This window comes from Stegostoma tigrinum, chromosome 5 (genome assembly GCF_030684315.1).
Source record: "Stegostoma tigrinum isolate sSteTig4 chromosome 5, sSteTig4.hap1, whole genome shotgun sequence".
In the NCBI taxonomy this organism is placed as follows: Eukaryota; Metazoa; Chordata; class Chondrichthyes; order Orectolobiformes; family Stegostomatidae; genus Stegostoma; species Stegostoma tigrinum.
The window spans coordinates 91,044,646-91,058,970 of NC_081358.1; the positions used below are offsets into that span (position 1 = coordinate 91,044,646).

The window sequence follows — 14,325 nt, forward strand, 5'->3', positions numbered from 1 at the left end:
CATTCATTTATTTGCTGGCTGTGCCAACATTTATTTTCTATCCCTAGCTGCCCTTGTGCGAAAGGTGAGCTGCTTTCTCAAACTGAAATAATATCAAAATTATGCAAATTTATAATTGGAAGCAACAAAAATGTCACATACCAGGCCTGGAATTCTGCCGTACAATTCCATCAAACTGGTTTTTTGTGAAAATTGGTTGATTATCATTTATATCACGAAGTAAAATAGTGACAACTTCAGGTCCTTCCACTGTTTCTTGAGCATCATTTAGACCCACTATCTAAAAATAAAGAGGGTGAGACAACAATTACTTACAAAATTTAACAATTCTATTCACAAATAGATAAAAGCGTGAAATGAAGTCATTCAAATCTATCACTTCTCCACTAAGAGTCTCGGAAAGATGTTCACTTAGATGGTGTCATTGTTGGAGCACAATAATCTCAGCACCAGGACAACATTGTGGAGTGGCATTCTAGTCCCAGCTGGCTTCAACTGCTTCATGATTGTCATTGTCTCCTTATCATAAGTTGGGATGTGATTGCACCATTGTCAATATAATTTACAACAGTGTCCATAAGCAGTTAGACCTGGATAATGACAGGTTTGGACTAAGAAATGATAATTAACATTCACACCACACAAGTGCAAGTCATTCACCATCGTTGACGGACAGAATCTAACCATGATCCCTTGACAATCAATAGCTAAATCCTTCAGTATTGACATTTGGGGCTTTCACTGACCAGAGACTGAACTTGACTATCCATATAAATACTGCAGCTACAAGATCAGATCAGAGGTTGCGAATGTTGCAACTGCCTACTCGCATCTCATCTTCCCACTTCTCCACTAGCCTTGTTAAGTACAGTTCCCAGAACACCTAAGAAGCTCAACATTATTTGGACAAAGCAGGCAATTTGATGAGCACCGCATCCAAGTTTCAAAGGTGCTGTTGAAGGGACATCTTTGAGTTATCACACTGCATCTTGTAGATTATACACACTGTTACCATTGTCCATTAATTGTGAAGGGAGTGATTGTTGAATGTGATTAATGCATTGCCAGTCAAGAGAACTGACTTGTCCTTATGGTCTCAAACTTCTTGACTACTATTATTGGAGCTGCACTCAGCTAGTCAAGTGGGGAGCATTCCATCAGGAAGACAAGAGGTGGGTTACTCACCACAGAAATTCCAGCCCCTAAACTGAACTTGCAGCTACATTCATAAATTTGATCCAGATCAGTTTCTGGACAATGGACATCCCTAGGATGCTGAGAGTTGTGCAGACTGGTGAAATTTAGTAATGGTAATGTGCTTGCATTTCAAGAGGCAACTGTTAATTTCTCGTTGATAGGAGATGGCATTTGCATGGAATGAAAGGAACTTACAATTTGTGAGCACAAGCCTGGACATTACGTAGGTCTTGCTGTATTTGAATATGGACTCCTTCATCATCTGAGGAGTTTCAAATGTGCTGAACAATATACGATCATCAGTGAACATCCCTGCTTCTGAACTTATGACGGATGTAAGGTTATTGATGAACCAGCTGAAGGAAGTTAGGACTGCAGAAACACCCTGAGGGGCACCAGCAGAGACATCCCCAGCAACCATAACTATTTATTCTTGTGCCAGGTATGACTGTAACCAACAGAGAGTTTTCTCCTTAATTTACATTACTTCCAGTTTTGCTAGGTCTCTTTGATGCCATATTCAGTTAAATGGGTATGATTGCCAATGATGCCAAGGACAGTCACTCTCTCACCTCGCCTCTGGGATTCAGATGTATCGTCTATTTTAAGAACAAGGCCAAAATTAGTTTAGAACAGAGTGACCCTGGTGGAACCCAACCTGAGCATCAGTAAGCAGCTAATTCCTTTGCAAATGCCTTTTGATAGCACTGTCAATGATCCCTTCCATCACTTTGCTGATGATAGAGAGTAGGCTGATTGGGCAGTAATTAGCCCAGTTGGATTTGTCCTCTTTATGCACTGGGTCAGTTTTCACATTATTGGATAGAAGGATTGAAGCAGCTAGTCTGGAGCACAAGTCTTCAGTACAATTGTTAAAAAGCTTTCAGGGCCCTCAGCTTTTGCCATAACAGCACCTTGAGCCATTTTTTAAAATCACATGGAGTTAATTGAATTGGCTGAAGACTGGCATCCGTGATGCTGGATACTATCACGGGTTGATCAATAAAACTGCAGATAACGTAAACTTTTGTAAGGTGGTAAATAGTGAGGAGGATAGCCTTAGATTATAGGAGAAGATAGACAGGTTGGTCAGATGGGCTGATCAGTGGCAAATGGAATTCAATCCAAATAAATGTGAAGCGATGGACTTGGGCAGGACAAACAAAGCAAGGGAATACATGAAGAATGGAGGAATCCTAAAAGGACAAAGGATCAGAAGGATCTTGGTGTGCATTTCACTGATCCCTTAATCTAGCGGGTCAGGTAGATGCAGTGGTTCAGAATACATATGGAATACTTGCCTTTATTAGCTGAGGTGTAGAGTTTAAGAGCAGGGAGGCTATGCTGGAACTATAGAAATTGTTGATTAGGCCACAGCTAGACAATTGTATATAATTCTGAAATCCACATTACAGGCGGGACACATCTGCACTGGAAAGTGCGCTTTGGAAATTTGCCTGGGATGGAGAGTTTAGCTAGGGAGAGAAATCGGAGTGGAGTTGTTTTCCTTGGAGCAGCAGAGACAGAGGGAGGGCATGAGCATTGACGGATATCTTTGTATCCTCTTTGGCCACAGTTGAGGTCCCAGAGGACTGGAGAATAGCCAATGTTGCCCCATTGTTTAAGAAGAGCAGCAGGATAATCCAGGAAATTACAGGCCTGTGAACCTTATGCCAGTGACAGGGAAATTTTTGGAAAAATTCTCAAGGACAATTTCTATATAGAAGCAAATGGACTTATTAGCAATAGGCAGCATGGTTTTGTGCGGGGGAGATCAAAACTCACTAATTTGATCGAGTCTTTTTTATGCGGTGATGAAGATGATGGATGAAGGAAAAGCGGCTGATGTTGTCTACATGGACTTCAGTAAAGCCTTTGATAAGGTCCCTCATGGCAGACTGGTACAATAGGTGAAGTTATATGGTAACGAGGTGAGCCAGCAAGATGGATACAGAACTGGCTTAGTCATAGAAGGCAGAAAGTAGTGGTGGAAGGATCCTTTTCAGAATGAAAGGTTGTGATGAATGGTGTTCCACAGAGGTCAGCACTGGGATCTCTGCTGTTCATAGTCTACGAAAACAATTTGGAGGAAAACGTAACTAGTCTACTCAGGAAGTTTGTAGATGATACAAAGATTGGTGGAGTAGCGGATAGTGAAGAGGGCAGTCAAGAATACAGCAGGATATAGATCAGTTGGAGGCATGGCCGAAAGAATGGCAGATGGAGTTTAATTCAGACGAATGCAAGGTGATGTATTTTGGAAAGTCAAGTAAGGATGAATGGCAGAACCCTTGGGAGCAGAGATATAGAGTCTTGGAGTCATAGAGTAATACAGCATGGAAACAGGCCTTTCGGCCCAAAATGATCCATGATGACCAACACACACGCACACAAACACACTCTGTCACACAAACACACACACACACACACACACACACACACACACACACGTGAATCTATGGGTTGAATTTGTATTTGCTGATTATTCTATTTTGTTCAAAAATCACACAATTTCTAAATAATCAGTAAATGCAGCATTTTATAAATTCCTACTTTAGAAATAAAACCAGTCAGACTCCAAACCAAAACACAGATTCCAAACAACAGCTCACACTTAACATGCATTGTCTGACCTAAAATGTCACCTCTTCTTTACACTGATAAAACCTTTAGTTCTCTCAGGACTGTGACTTGAAATGAATTTGGGGATTTACATATACATATTAATCAATTAAAACCTTCTAACGGATTAAAGATTTAACAGCATCTTGGGTTTGTGTAATACATCCACATCAGTTATGTGACCCTTTAATCTTTTAACGTTAAATTCTGCATCTGATACTACCTCTCTCACTAACACCTGAAGAAGGAGCAAAGCTATGAAAGCCTGTGTTTTCAAATAACCTATTGGACTACAACCTCGTGTTGTGTGATTTCTGGCACTTTTTATATATTCAACTAGGGATTCACTTGAGCCCGACAGCTTAAACCTTGGCTTCTTCTTTTTCCTGACCAGAGCCTCAGTATCCCTTGTCAGCCGGGGATCCCTAAACTTGTCAGCTTTTCCCTTCACCCTAACAGGGACGTACTGTCCCTGGACTCCTGATATCACACTTTTAAAACCATCCCATTTGCCAGACGTTCCTTTTCCTTCAAACAGACTCATTCGATTGACCTCTGCTAGATCCTGCCTAATGGCCCCAAAATTGTCCGCGCTCCAGTTTAGCACCTTAACCTGTAGATCTGACCTATCATTTTCCATAACTATGTTAAAACTAAGAGAGTTATAGCCACTGGACGTAAGGTGCTCTCCAAATGACACTTCAGTCACTTGCCTGACCTTGTTTCCTAAGAGGAGGTTCAGTGTTGCACCCTCCCAAATAGGGTCCTTTACATATTAATTTTGCAAACTTTCTTCAACACTTTTGACAAATTCCACCCTGTCCAGGCCTTTTACACTTTGGGTGGTCCAGTCAATACAAGGGAAATTAAAACCTCCAACCAATACTACTCTATTATTCCTACAGGTATCTGCAAACTCTCTACACATCTGCTCCTCTACTACCTGCTGGCTATTTAGGGGTCTATAATACAGTCCCATTTCAGTGACCATTCCCTTCTTGTTTTTAACTTCTAACTATATAGCCTAGTTTTGATGACCCCTTAAGAATATTCACTCTAAGCACTGTTGGTATGTCCTCTCTCATCAAAGGGCCACTCCCCCTCCTCGCTTACTTGTACTTCTGCCACACCTGTAGCTTCTGTATCTTGGAACATTGAGCTGCCAATACTGCCCTTCTCTCAGTCATGCCTCCATTACGGCTGTAATATCCCATTTCCCAGATCTAATCCATGCTCTGAGCTCGTCTGCCTTACTAGTCAGGCCCTGTACGTTGAAATAAATGCACTTTAAACGAGATTTTCCCTCCTTTTACTGGTCCCCTGACTACCCTGATGAGTAAATTTACTCTCGATGGCCGATGTATTTTCGCTTGACTTCTCGCCGGCCCCTCTCTTATTCAAAGTCCCACCCCCATCAAACCAGTTTAAACCCTCCTGGGTAACAAAACTTCCAGCAAGGATATTGGACCCCCTCCAGTTCAAGTGCAACCCATTCCTCCTGTACAGGCCTCTTCTACCCTAGAAGAGATCCCAAAGACCCAAAAACTGAAAACCCTGCCCCCGACATCAGCTGTCCAACCATGCATTCATCTGGTGTATCTTTCTATATCTATCCTCACTGGCTCATGGCACTGGGAGCAATCTGGGGATCATTACCCTCGTGGTCCTGCTTTTTAACTTCTTGTCTAGCTCCCTATACTTTGCAGGACTCCAAACCTTTGTCTACCTCTGTCATTTGTACAATGTGTACAATGACCTCTGGCTGTTCACCGTCCTACTTCAGAATGTTCTACAACTGTTCAGAGACATCCTTGACCATGGCACCCAGGAGGCAAGATACCATTCTGGTTCCTCCTCTGCGGCCACAGAGTTTCCTGTCTGTCCCCCTCACAATTGGTTCCCCTACTAGCATATCATTCCGTCTGACTGCACCCTTTCCCGCTGAGCCTCAGATCCGGTCACAGCGTCACTGACCACACTGCTGCTGCTAGCCCCTAGAGGGTAAGTCCCGCCCCACCCTCACCGCACCACCCCAACCCCCAAACAACAGTATCCAAAGCAGTACACCTGTTATTGAGAGGAATGACCACCCTCCAGGTTACGTGGAACAGTCCCTCTCCCACACCTACACCAGCCCTAAATCCCAACCTTTCCTCCATTACATCGATGATTGCATCGGCGCTGCCTCGTGCTCCCAAGAGGAGCACGAACAATTCATCCATTTCACCAACACCTTCCACTCCAACTTCAAATTCACCTGGACCATCTCCAACACCTCCCTCCCCTTTCTGGACCTCTCTGTCTCCATCTCAGGCAAGCACCTAGCAACCGATATCCATTTCAAGACTACCGACTCCCACAGTTACCTGGAATACACCTCCTCCCACCCACCTCAGTGCAAAACTTCCATCCCCTGTTCCCAATTCCTTTACCTCCGCCGCATCTGCTCCCAGGATGAGGCATTCCACTCCCACACATCTCAGATGTCCTCGTTCTTCAAGGACCACAACATCCCCCCGCCGCAGTGGTTGAGAATGTCCTCGACCAAGTCTCCCGCATTTCCCGCAACACATCCCTCACATCCTGCCCCCGCAATAACTGCCAAAAGAGAACCCCCCTCATCCTCACATACCACCCCACCAACCTCCGGATACAATGCATCATCCTCCGACACTTCCGTCATCTACAATCTGACCCCACCACCAAAGACATTTTTCCATCCTGACCCTTGTCTGCCTTCCGGAGAGACCACTCTCTCCAGGACTCCCTTGTCCGCTCCACACTCCCCTCCAACCCCACCACACCCGGCACCTTCCCCTGCAACCACAGAAGGTGCTACACTTGACCCCACACCTCCTCCCTCACCCGTCTCCCCCTCTCTCCCTATTAATTTCAGAACCCCCTCCCCATCCCCCTTTTCTGATGAAGTGTCTAGGCCCGAAACGTCAGCTTTTGTGCTCCTAAGATGCCGCTTGGCCTGCTGTGTTCATTCAGCTCCACACTTTGTTGTCTTGGACTCTCCAGCATCTGCAGTTCCCATTATCTCTGATGCAAGAATCCTGCATTATCTGCCTTGCCCCCTTACCTCTTCTGGTGGTCACCCAGCTACTTGCTGCCTGCACCTTAGGAATGACCACTTCACTATAGCTCTTATCAATGAGGTTCTCTACATCTCAGACGATCCTGAGTGTATCCAGCTCCAGCTCTAGTTCACTAACACAGTCTGTCAGGAGCTGTAGCCAGGTGCACTTCTCAGAGGCACTGGAAGATTTTCCCCTGATCTCCCACATCATGCAAGTGGAGCATGTCCTAACTGCCATCCCTATTGCCTTCTGTCTGGACAGAAAGAGACTTAAACAGCCCTTATCTGTACTTAACTGTACCCCTGCTCAGCCTTCTCATGGTGAAAACTCTCAAGCAAAGGCATCTGCACTTCCACTCTAACACGGGCCCGCTCTGTTAATGGCAGCTCCCTTGTACACCTTTATCTTGCCCGTTCTCTTTTGCACAGAGCTGTTTTTTATTTGGTCTCAAGAGGAAGCAGGGTGGGAAACACCAAATAGCGTTTCAAGTTTAATCACACTTCAACGCCAGCTCTCTTTGACCTGCTGTACAGTTGTGATGACTGTGGATGTCTCCCAGAATTCCACTGTGATGACTCTCAGTGACCCTTTGTTTCACAGAGGGGTCTGGGTGTGCAGGTCCACAGATCACTGAAGGTGGCACCCCAGGTAGGTAAGACAGTAAAAAATGCCAATGGCATGCTTGCCTTCTTTCAAAAGGGCATTGAGTATAAGGTAGAAAAGTTCTGCTGCCTCTTAATAGAACTTCAGTTCGGCCACACTTGGAATATGGCATGCAATTCTAGTCACCATACTACCAGAAGGATGTGGATGCTTCGAAGAGAGTACAGAAAATGTTTAACAGGATGTTGCCTGGTATGGGGATTTTAGTTATGAAGAAAGGTTGGATAGACTGGGCTTGTTTTCACTTGAACGCAGGAGGGTGAGGAGTGACCTGAGAGAAGTTGATAACATTGTGAGTGGTATGGATAGAGTGGAAAGTATGAGGCTTTCTCCCCAGAATGGAGGGGTCAATTACTTGGGGATACAGGTTCAAGCTGCAAGGGGATAGGTTTAAAACAGATGTGTGAGTCATAACATTTGCTAAGTGTTTAGATGTGCACTTGTGATGCCAAGGCATATGAGGCTGTGGGCCAAGTGCTGGAAAATGGGATTAGAACAATTGGGTAGTTGCTCTTGACCAGCACATTTGCTTGATAGGCCAAAGGCATCTTCTTCTGTGCTATAGACATCTATGACTCTATGGCTGTGTGACCACGGAGAAATGCTGAGATGGGTGATCCACTCAGCACTGCTGGCTAAAACTAGATGCAAATACTCCAGCCTTGTCATATGCACTGATGTGCTGGGCTCCCAAATTGTTGAGGATGGAGATGTTTCTGGAGCCTCCTCTTCTTGTTTAATTGTCCACCTAATCATGACTGGATGTGGCAAGAATGCAGAGCTTAGATCGGATCCATTGCTTTTGAGACTGTATAGCCCTATGCTCTGCATATTGCTTTTGCTACTTGGCGTGCTAGTTATACTGCCTTGTAGCTTCACAGGTTGACATCTCCTTTTAAAATATTTCTGATGCGGCTTCTGGCATGATGTCAATGGTAGAATGTGGGTTACACTAGGTCATATGGTTATAGGTTGCGTTTGGATCAATTCTACTGGTGGCCCACAGTGTCTCATAGATACTCAGTGTTGAGTTCCTAGATTTGTTTGAAGTCCGTCCATTTTACACGGTGGTAATGCCATACAATAGCAATGCGAAGATGGGACTTTTTCTCCACAACGACTGTGCCTACTGATACTGGCATTGATGGACACTTATGTGACAGGTAGTTTGGAGAGGACAATAGATTTTCCATCTTACTAGTTCCTTCACTATGTGCTGTAGACCATGACCTTTAGGGCAATGACCATTTAGATCAGTAGTGGCGTTACTGAGCATCTGTTGATGATGGGGATTCTAGACCCAAGGGACACAGTGTCAGGATATTGGTTATATCACTTAAGACTGAGATGAGGAAATATGTCTTCACTCAGGGTGGTTAACATGTAAAACTTGCAACACAGAAGGCTGTGGTGCCGAGGTCGCAGAGCATATTCAAGAAAGAAATTAATAGATTTTTATATATTAAAGACATTAAGGAGTATGGGGAGAAAGTGGAAATATGGCATTGAGATAGAGGATCAACCATATTCACACTAGATGTCTTCGATGTCTAATTTTAGCCAACCATGTGCTCAAATTTCTTGTCACAGTTACTATTGGGGTAGTTTTCTTAATTCCTGATTTTTACTTTGGTTGAATTTATATATAATTTGAACCATTATCCTTAGAGCAATGCAATTGGCTTTATCTCTCTTCAACCCGCATGTTTGCATCATCACTGATTGGACTTCTTCCTTTCTGTTTACCTTTAATTCATAAGATGCTTTTTTTTCACGGTCCAGTGTCTTATTGGCAGTCAGCCAATCGTCAAAAATGTTGAACACGCCGTCTGTTTCACTAGTTATTGCAAATGACTTCACATCAGCGTTCTCTGATGTAAACTACGGTGAAAAAAGAACGATATACAAAATTTAGTGTGCATGCACCACTGTTAACTACATAGTCAAGTGCCAAATTATTCTGGTATCAGCCATACAAATAACTAAAGTAAAAATCTATTGATCTGCACGAGCACATTAGGAGATAGAAGTCTGGATGTTACAGGGCAGCTTGGTCCTCAGCAACCTGACTGCTGCCCTCAGCAATTGAGTGCTGGGAGCAATATTCAATGCTTTAAGGTGGAACCCCTTCCTCCCCAAGCACCATATTTTGGGTGGTGGTTTGGAGGGGGGGGTGCGGTGGGGGGGGCAGAAGGGTGATGGTGTTGGTGCAGACATAGGACCAGTAGCAGCGCAATAGTCCCTGCAGCTCCAGGCTCAAACAGTGACAATTGTCGAAACTACAGACAGTCCTAGAATAGAGGAGTGTGGAGCTGGAGGAACACAGCAAGCCAGGCAGCATCAGAGCAGGTGAAGAAGGGTCCCAACCCGAAACGTCCGCTTTGCTGCTCCTCTGAAGCTGCCTGGCCTGCTGTGTTCCTCCAGCTCCACACTCCTCTATTCTGGGACTGTTTAGTTCCGGCAATTGTCACTGTTGTGTTCCTCCAGCTCCACACTGAGTTATCACAGACTTCAGCATCAGCAGTTCTTTGAGTTATAACCACACTGCGAAGCATTTTCTGAAGAAGGGTGCTGATCCAAAACATCAGCTTTCCTGCTCCTCTGATGCTGCCTGGCCTGCTGTGTTCATCCAGCTCCACACTGTGCTATCTCAGACTCCAGCATCGACAATTCTTACTAGCCCCAGAATAGAGGAGCCTTTGGAGCCCTGACCGACAGATATAAATCAGTGGTTAGTCTGATAAACCTGGATGAAGAGAGACGGGGTTGGACAGCCCGATTTGGAGAGGCTGAGGGAAAGTTGGTGGAGTGGGCAACTGATGGAGGAATGGTGCCTCATTTGAGCCCAGGGTTATACAATGAAGGATTCCTTTTTTTCCTGGCACCAGCTTATACACCTAAAGCCAACAGGCTACCATTTGACGAGAGTGATTTCCCGCCACAGGTAAAACAGGGTAAAGCCCCTTAAAAAGACCATTAATTGCCATCACCTCCATTTTCCCCATAACAGCTGGCACTGGTTGATGGTGGGCAAGTAAAAACCAGGCAGATCGCACAGTGAATTTTATGCACACATGCCTACTTTCAAACCTACTGAGCTGGGAATATAAAACTCAATTTATTGTGTAACTCAGCAACGCTCCAGTGTGGATCTTTGGTCAATTTTAATTCAGCTGATCTCACCTGGGGATAAAAACTGGGCAGTGATATTTGGGCACACCCTTCCCTGGCACCCCAGAGATTAAAAAATAATTATTAATTTAAAAGATCTGACATATTCACCACAGCAATATGGAAATGCATGAATGTTGACTTCTTAACATACAGTCCTCATGCAAGGCATAGCGTAACGATTTAAGGAACGCTAGGATACAGCAGAAATATATGACAATACAGATCCATACAACATAGAGGCACAAGTAGGCCATCCAGCTCATCAAATCTGCCCCATCATTCAATTTGACTCTGGCTCACTTGATAGTCCTCAACTCCAATTTCCTGCCTTCTCCCCATAACTGATTAAAAATATGTCTACCTCAGTCCTGAATACACTTTACAGCCTCACCTCTGCAGCCTTCTGTGATTATGAATACCACAGATTCACTCTCTCTGAGAAGAAATTGCTCCTCATCTCTGTCTCAACTGAGTGATCCCTTATTTTGAGATTACATGCTCTAGTCCTCGACTTTGCCACAAGAAGAAATATCTTCTCTGCATCTACCCTGTCAAAAATCTTATATGTTTCAACAAGGTTGTATCTAATTCTTCTAAATTCCAATGGGTACAGGCCAAATCTATTCAACCTCCTCTCATAAGACTGTCCCAGCATACTTAGGATGAGCAGAGTGAACATCTTTGGAGTGTCTCCAATGCCAGTTAATCTTTCATTAGATAAGGGAACCAAATCTGTTTACAGTATTCTAGGTGCATCCATGTTTTATTCAGGATTTGATACCACATGCAAAGGAAGCAAAGCGCATAATTGGACTGGCAGGTTCAGATCATGATATGGAGACTTCTGTTCCTTCATTGACCTTGTGAAAACATACACCTTTTGTTACTTTTTATTCTAAATTTCAGCACCAGCAATCACTTTTCTCATATGGCACAAGCTAAGAGATTGGAACAGGAAAGCTGACGTTTCCGGTCTAGACCCTTCTTCATAAATGGGGGAGGGGAAGGAGATTCTGAAATAAATAGGAAGAGAGGAGTAGGCGGATAGAAGATGGATAAAGGAGAAGATATGTGGAGAGGAGACAGACAGGCCAAAGAGGTGGGGATGGAGCCAGTAAAGGTGAGTGTAGGTGGGGAGTTAGGGGGGAGATAGGTCAATCCAGGGAGGACGGACAGGTCAAGGGGGAGGGATGAGGCTGGTGGGTGGGAGATGGGTGTAGGGTTTGAGATGGGAAGATAGGATAGGTGGGAGGAAGGACAGGTTAGGGAGGCAGGGATGAGCTGGGCTGGTTTTGGGATGTGGTAGGGGAAGGGATATTTTGAAGCTTGTGAAGTCCACATTGATACGATTGGGCTGCAGGACTCCCAAGCGAAATATGAGTTGCTCAGTAGCCTCCTCTACATCGGGAAGCCAAGTGGAGGCTTGGAGACTGCTCGTTTGCAACAAACAACTGCACCTCCCAGTTGCGAACCATTTCAACTCCCCCTCCCGCTCCTCAGACGACATGTCCATCCTGGGTCTTCTGCATACCAGAACGATGCCACCCAAAGCTTGCAGGAACAGCAACTCATGTTTCATCTGGGAACACTGCAGCCCAATGGCATCAATGTGGACTTCATAAGGTTCAAAATCTCTCCTCCCCTGACCATATCCCAAAACTAGCCCAGTTTGTCTCCGCCTCCCTAACCTGTCCTTCCTCCACCTATCCCCTCCTTCAACCTCATCCCACCCCCTTGACCTGTCCGTCCTCCCTGGACTGACCTATCCCCCCAAACTCCCCACCTACATTCCCCTTTACTGGCTCCAACCCCACCTCTTTGACCTGTCCGTCTCCTCTCCACCTATCTTCTCCTTTATCCATCTTCTATCCACCTCCCCCCTCTCCCTATTTATTTCAGAATCCCCTACCCCTCCCCCATTTCTGAAGAAGAGTCTAGACCCGAAATATCAGCTTTCCTGCTCCTCTGATGCTGCTTGGCCTGCTGTGTTCATCCAGCTCTACACCTTGTTATCTCAATCTCAAGCATCTGCAGTTCCTACTATCTCTGATTGGGATGGTATGCTGTTCAATGCACTCCACAGTTAACAGTGTTATAGTTTTCTTCTTGAGACTCAAATTTAGATTACAATGGAGAAACTCAATGAAAAAGTGAGATCTTTCCTGCCTTTAGAAATGCCAGTAATGGCCCACCAACCCATACCCTGCATTTAGCAACCTGGCACTCACTTAAGGTAGAACAAATAGTATGGACAAGAAAATGATATGTGGTGATAAAAAGCACAAGGCAACTTAGGGAATCAGTTTGGAAGTGGGGTCTTCTATAGTTGAGTAAAGGAGTAAGATATGTCTGTTAACAATTATTATGACATAAAACTTAATCTTTTATTTACTATTCACTGTGTAAAATTCAAGATGAAACAAATTTAATCATAATTATGAATGTTACCTTATATATCATTAAAGGAACATCGGTTTCCTCAGTAACGGAAAGTTCCATTGTCTTCAACTGGCCTTTGGGCAAGTTTGCATTAACTCCAGCGGTTAAAATCTGTAGTTAACATTAAGAAATGAAATCACACACGTACAGAAGCTATGTTCATATCAAAATGTCAATATGTATCAAAATATCACAGTTAAAATCATGCTATCATATTTTATCAAACACACGTTTGCAAAACCCTCAAATAAAGTATACTTCATGCCCTGTCAATTTAGAATGCAGATATTTTCAAAATAATTCCAAATTACTTAACAAGACACAATTGGCTTTTATGTTGTCTCTTTCAAAGTCAGTTCATTAAATCCATTTGAATTGTAATCACAACTGTAACATAGGAAAAAGCAGTAGAATATATGCACAGAGCAAAATCTCAAAAATAACAATGAGATAAATAACCAGGTAATTTCTTTTCATGATAATAAAATGTGAGGCTGGATGAACACAGCAGGCCCAGCAGCATCTTAGGAGCACAAAAGCTGACGTTTCGGGCCTAGACCCTTCATTAGAGAGGGGGATGGGGTGAGGGCTCTGGAATAAATAGGGAGAGAGGGGGAGACGGACCTAAGGTGGAGGGAAAAGAAGATAGGTGGAGAGGAGAGTATAGGTGGGAGGTAGGGAGGGGATAGGTCAGTCCAGGGAAGATGGACAGGTCAAGGAGGTGGGATGAGGTTGGTAGGTAGGAGATGGAGGTGCGGCTTGGGGTGGGAGGAAGGGATGGGTGAGAGGAAGAACAGGTTAGGGAGGCAGAGACAGGTTGGACTGGTTTTGGGATGCAGTGGGTGGAGGGGAAGAGCTGGGCTGGTTGTGTGGTGCAGTGGGGGGAGGGGACGAACTGGGCTGGTTTTGGGATGCGGTGGGGGAAGGGGAGATTTTGAAGTGGTGAAGCTGTGGACTTCACCAGCTTCAAAATCTCCCCTTCCCCCACTGCATCCCAAAACCAGCCCAGTTCTTCCCCTCCCCCCACTGCACCACACAACCAGCCCAGCTCTTCCCCTCCACCCACTGCACCCCAAAACCAGTCCAACCTGTCTCTGCCTCCCTAACCTGTTCCACCTCTCACCCATCCCTTCCTCCCACCCCAAGC

The 14,325-nt window shown here is 44.7% G+C and overlaps 1 protein-coding gene and 1 long non-coding RNA gene across 3 annotated transcripts in view; one reads left to right on the forward strand and one right to left on the reverse strand.

The window, feature by feature from the left end:
* Window positions 1-14,325, forward strand: part of LOC132209591 (uncharacterized) — a 128,016-nt gene that overhangs the window by 102,210 nt on the left and 11,481 nt on the right. The gene's annotated exons all lie outside the window — the stretch shown is intronic.
* Window positions 1-14,325, reverse strand: part of cdh17 (cadherin 17, LI cadherin (liver-intestine)) — a 111,759-nt gene that overhangs the window by 75,940 nt on the left and 21,494 nt on the right. For both annotated transcript variants that reach the window (XM_048529621.2, XM_048529622.1), the window contains exons 3-5: window positions 13,188-13,289; window positions 9,312-9,446; window positions 142-280 (exon numbers count right to left, since the gene is read on the reverse strand). In XM_048529621.2, the coding sequence (XP_048385578.1) occupies window positions 142-280; window positions 9,312-9,446; window positions 13,188-13,289 (376 nt within the window). The remainder of the gene's footprint in view (window positions 1-141; window positions 281-9,311; window positions 9,447-13,187; window positions 13,290-14,325) is intronic.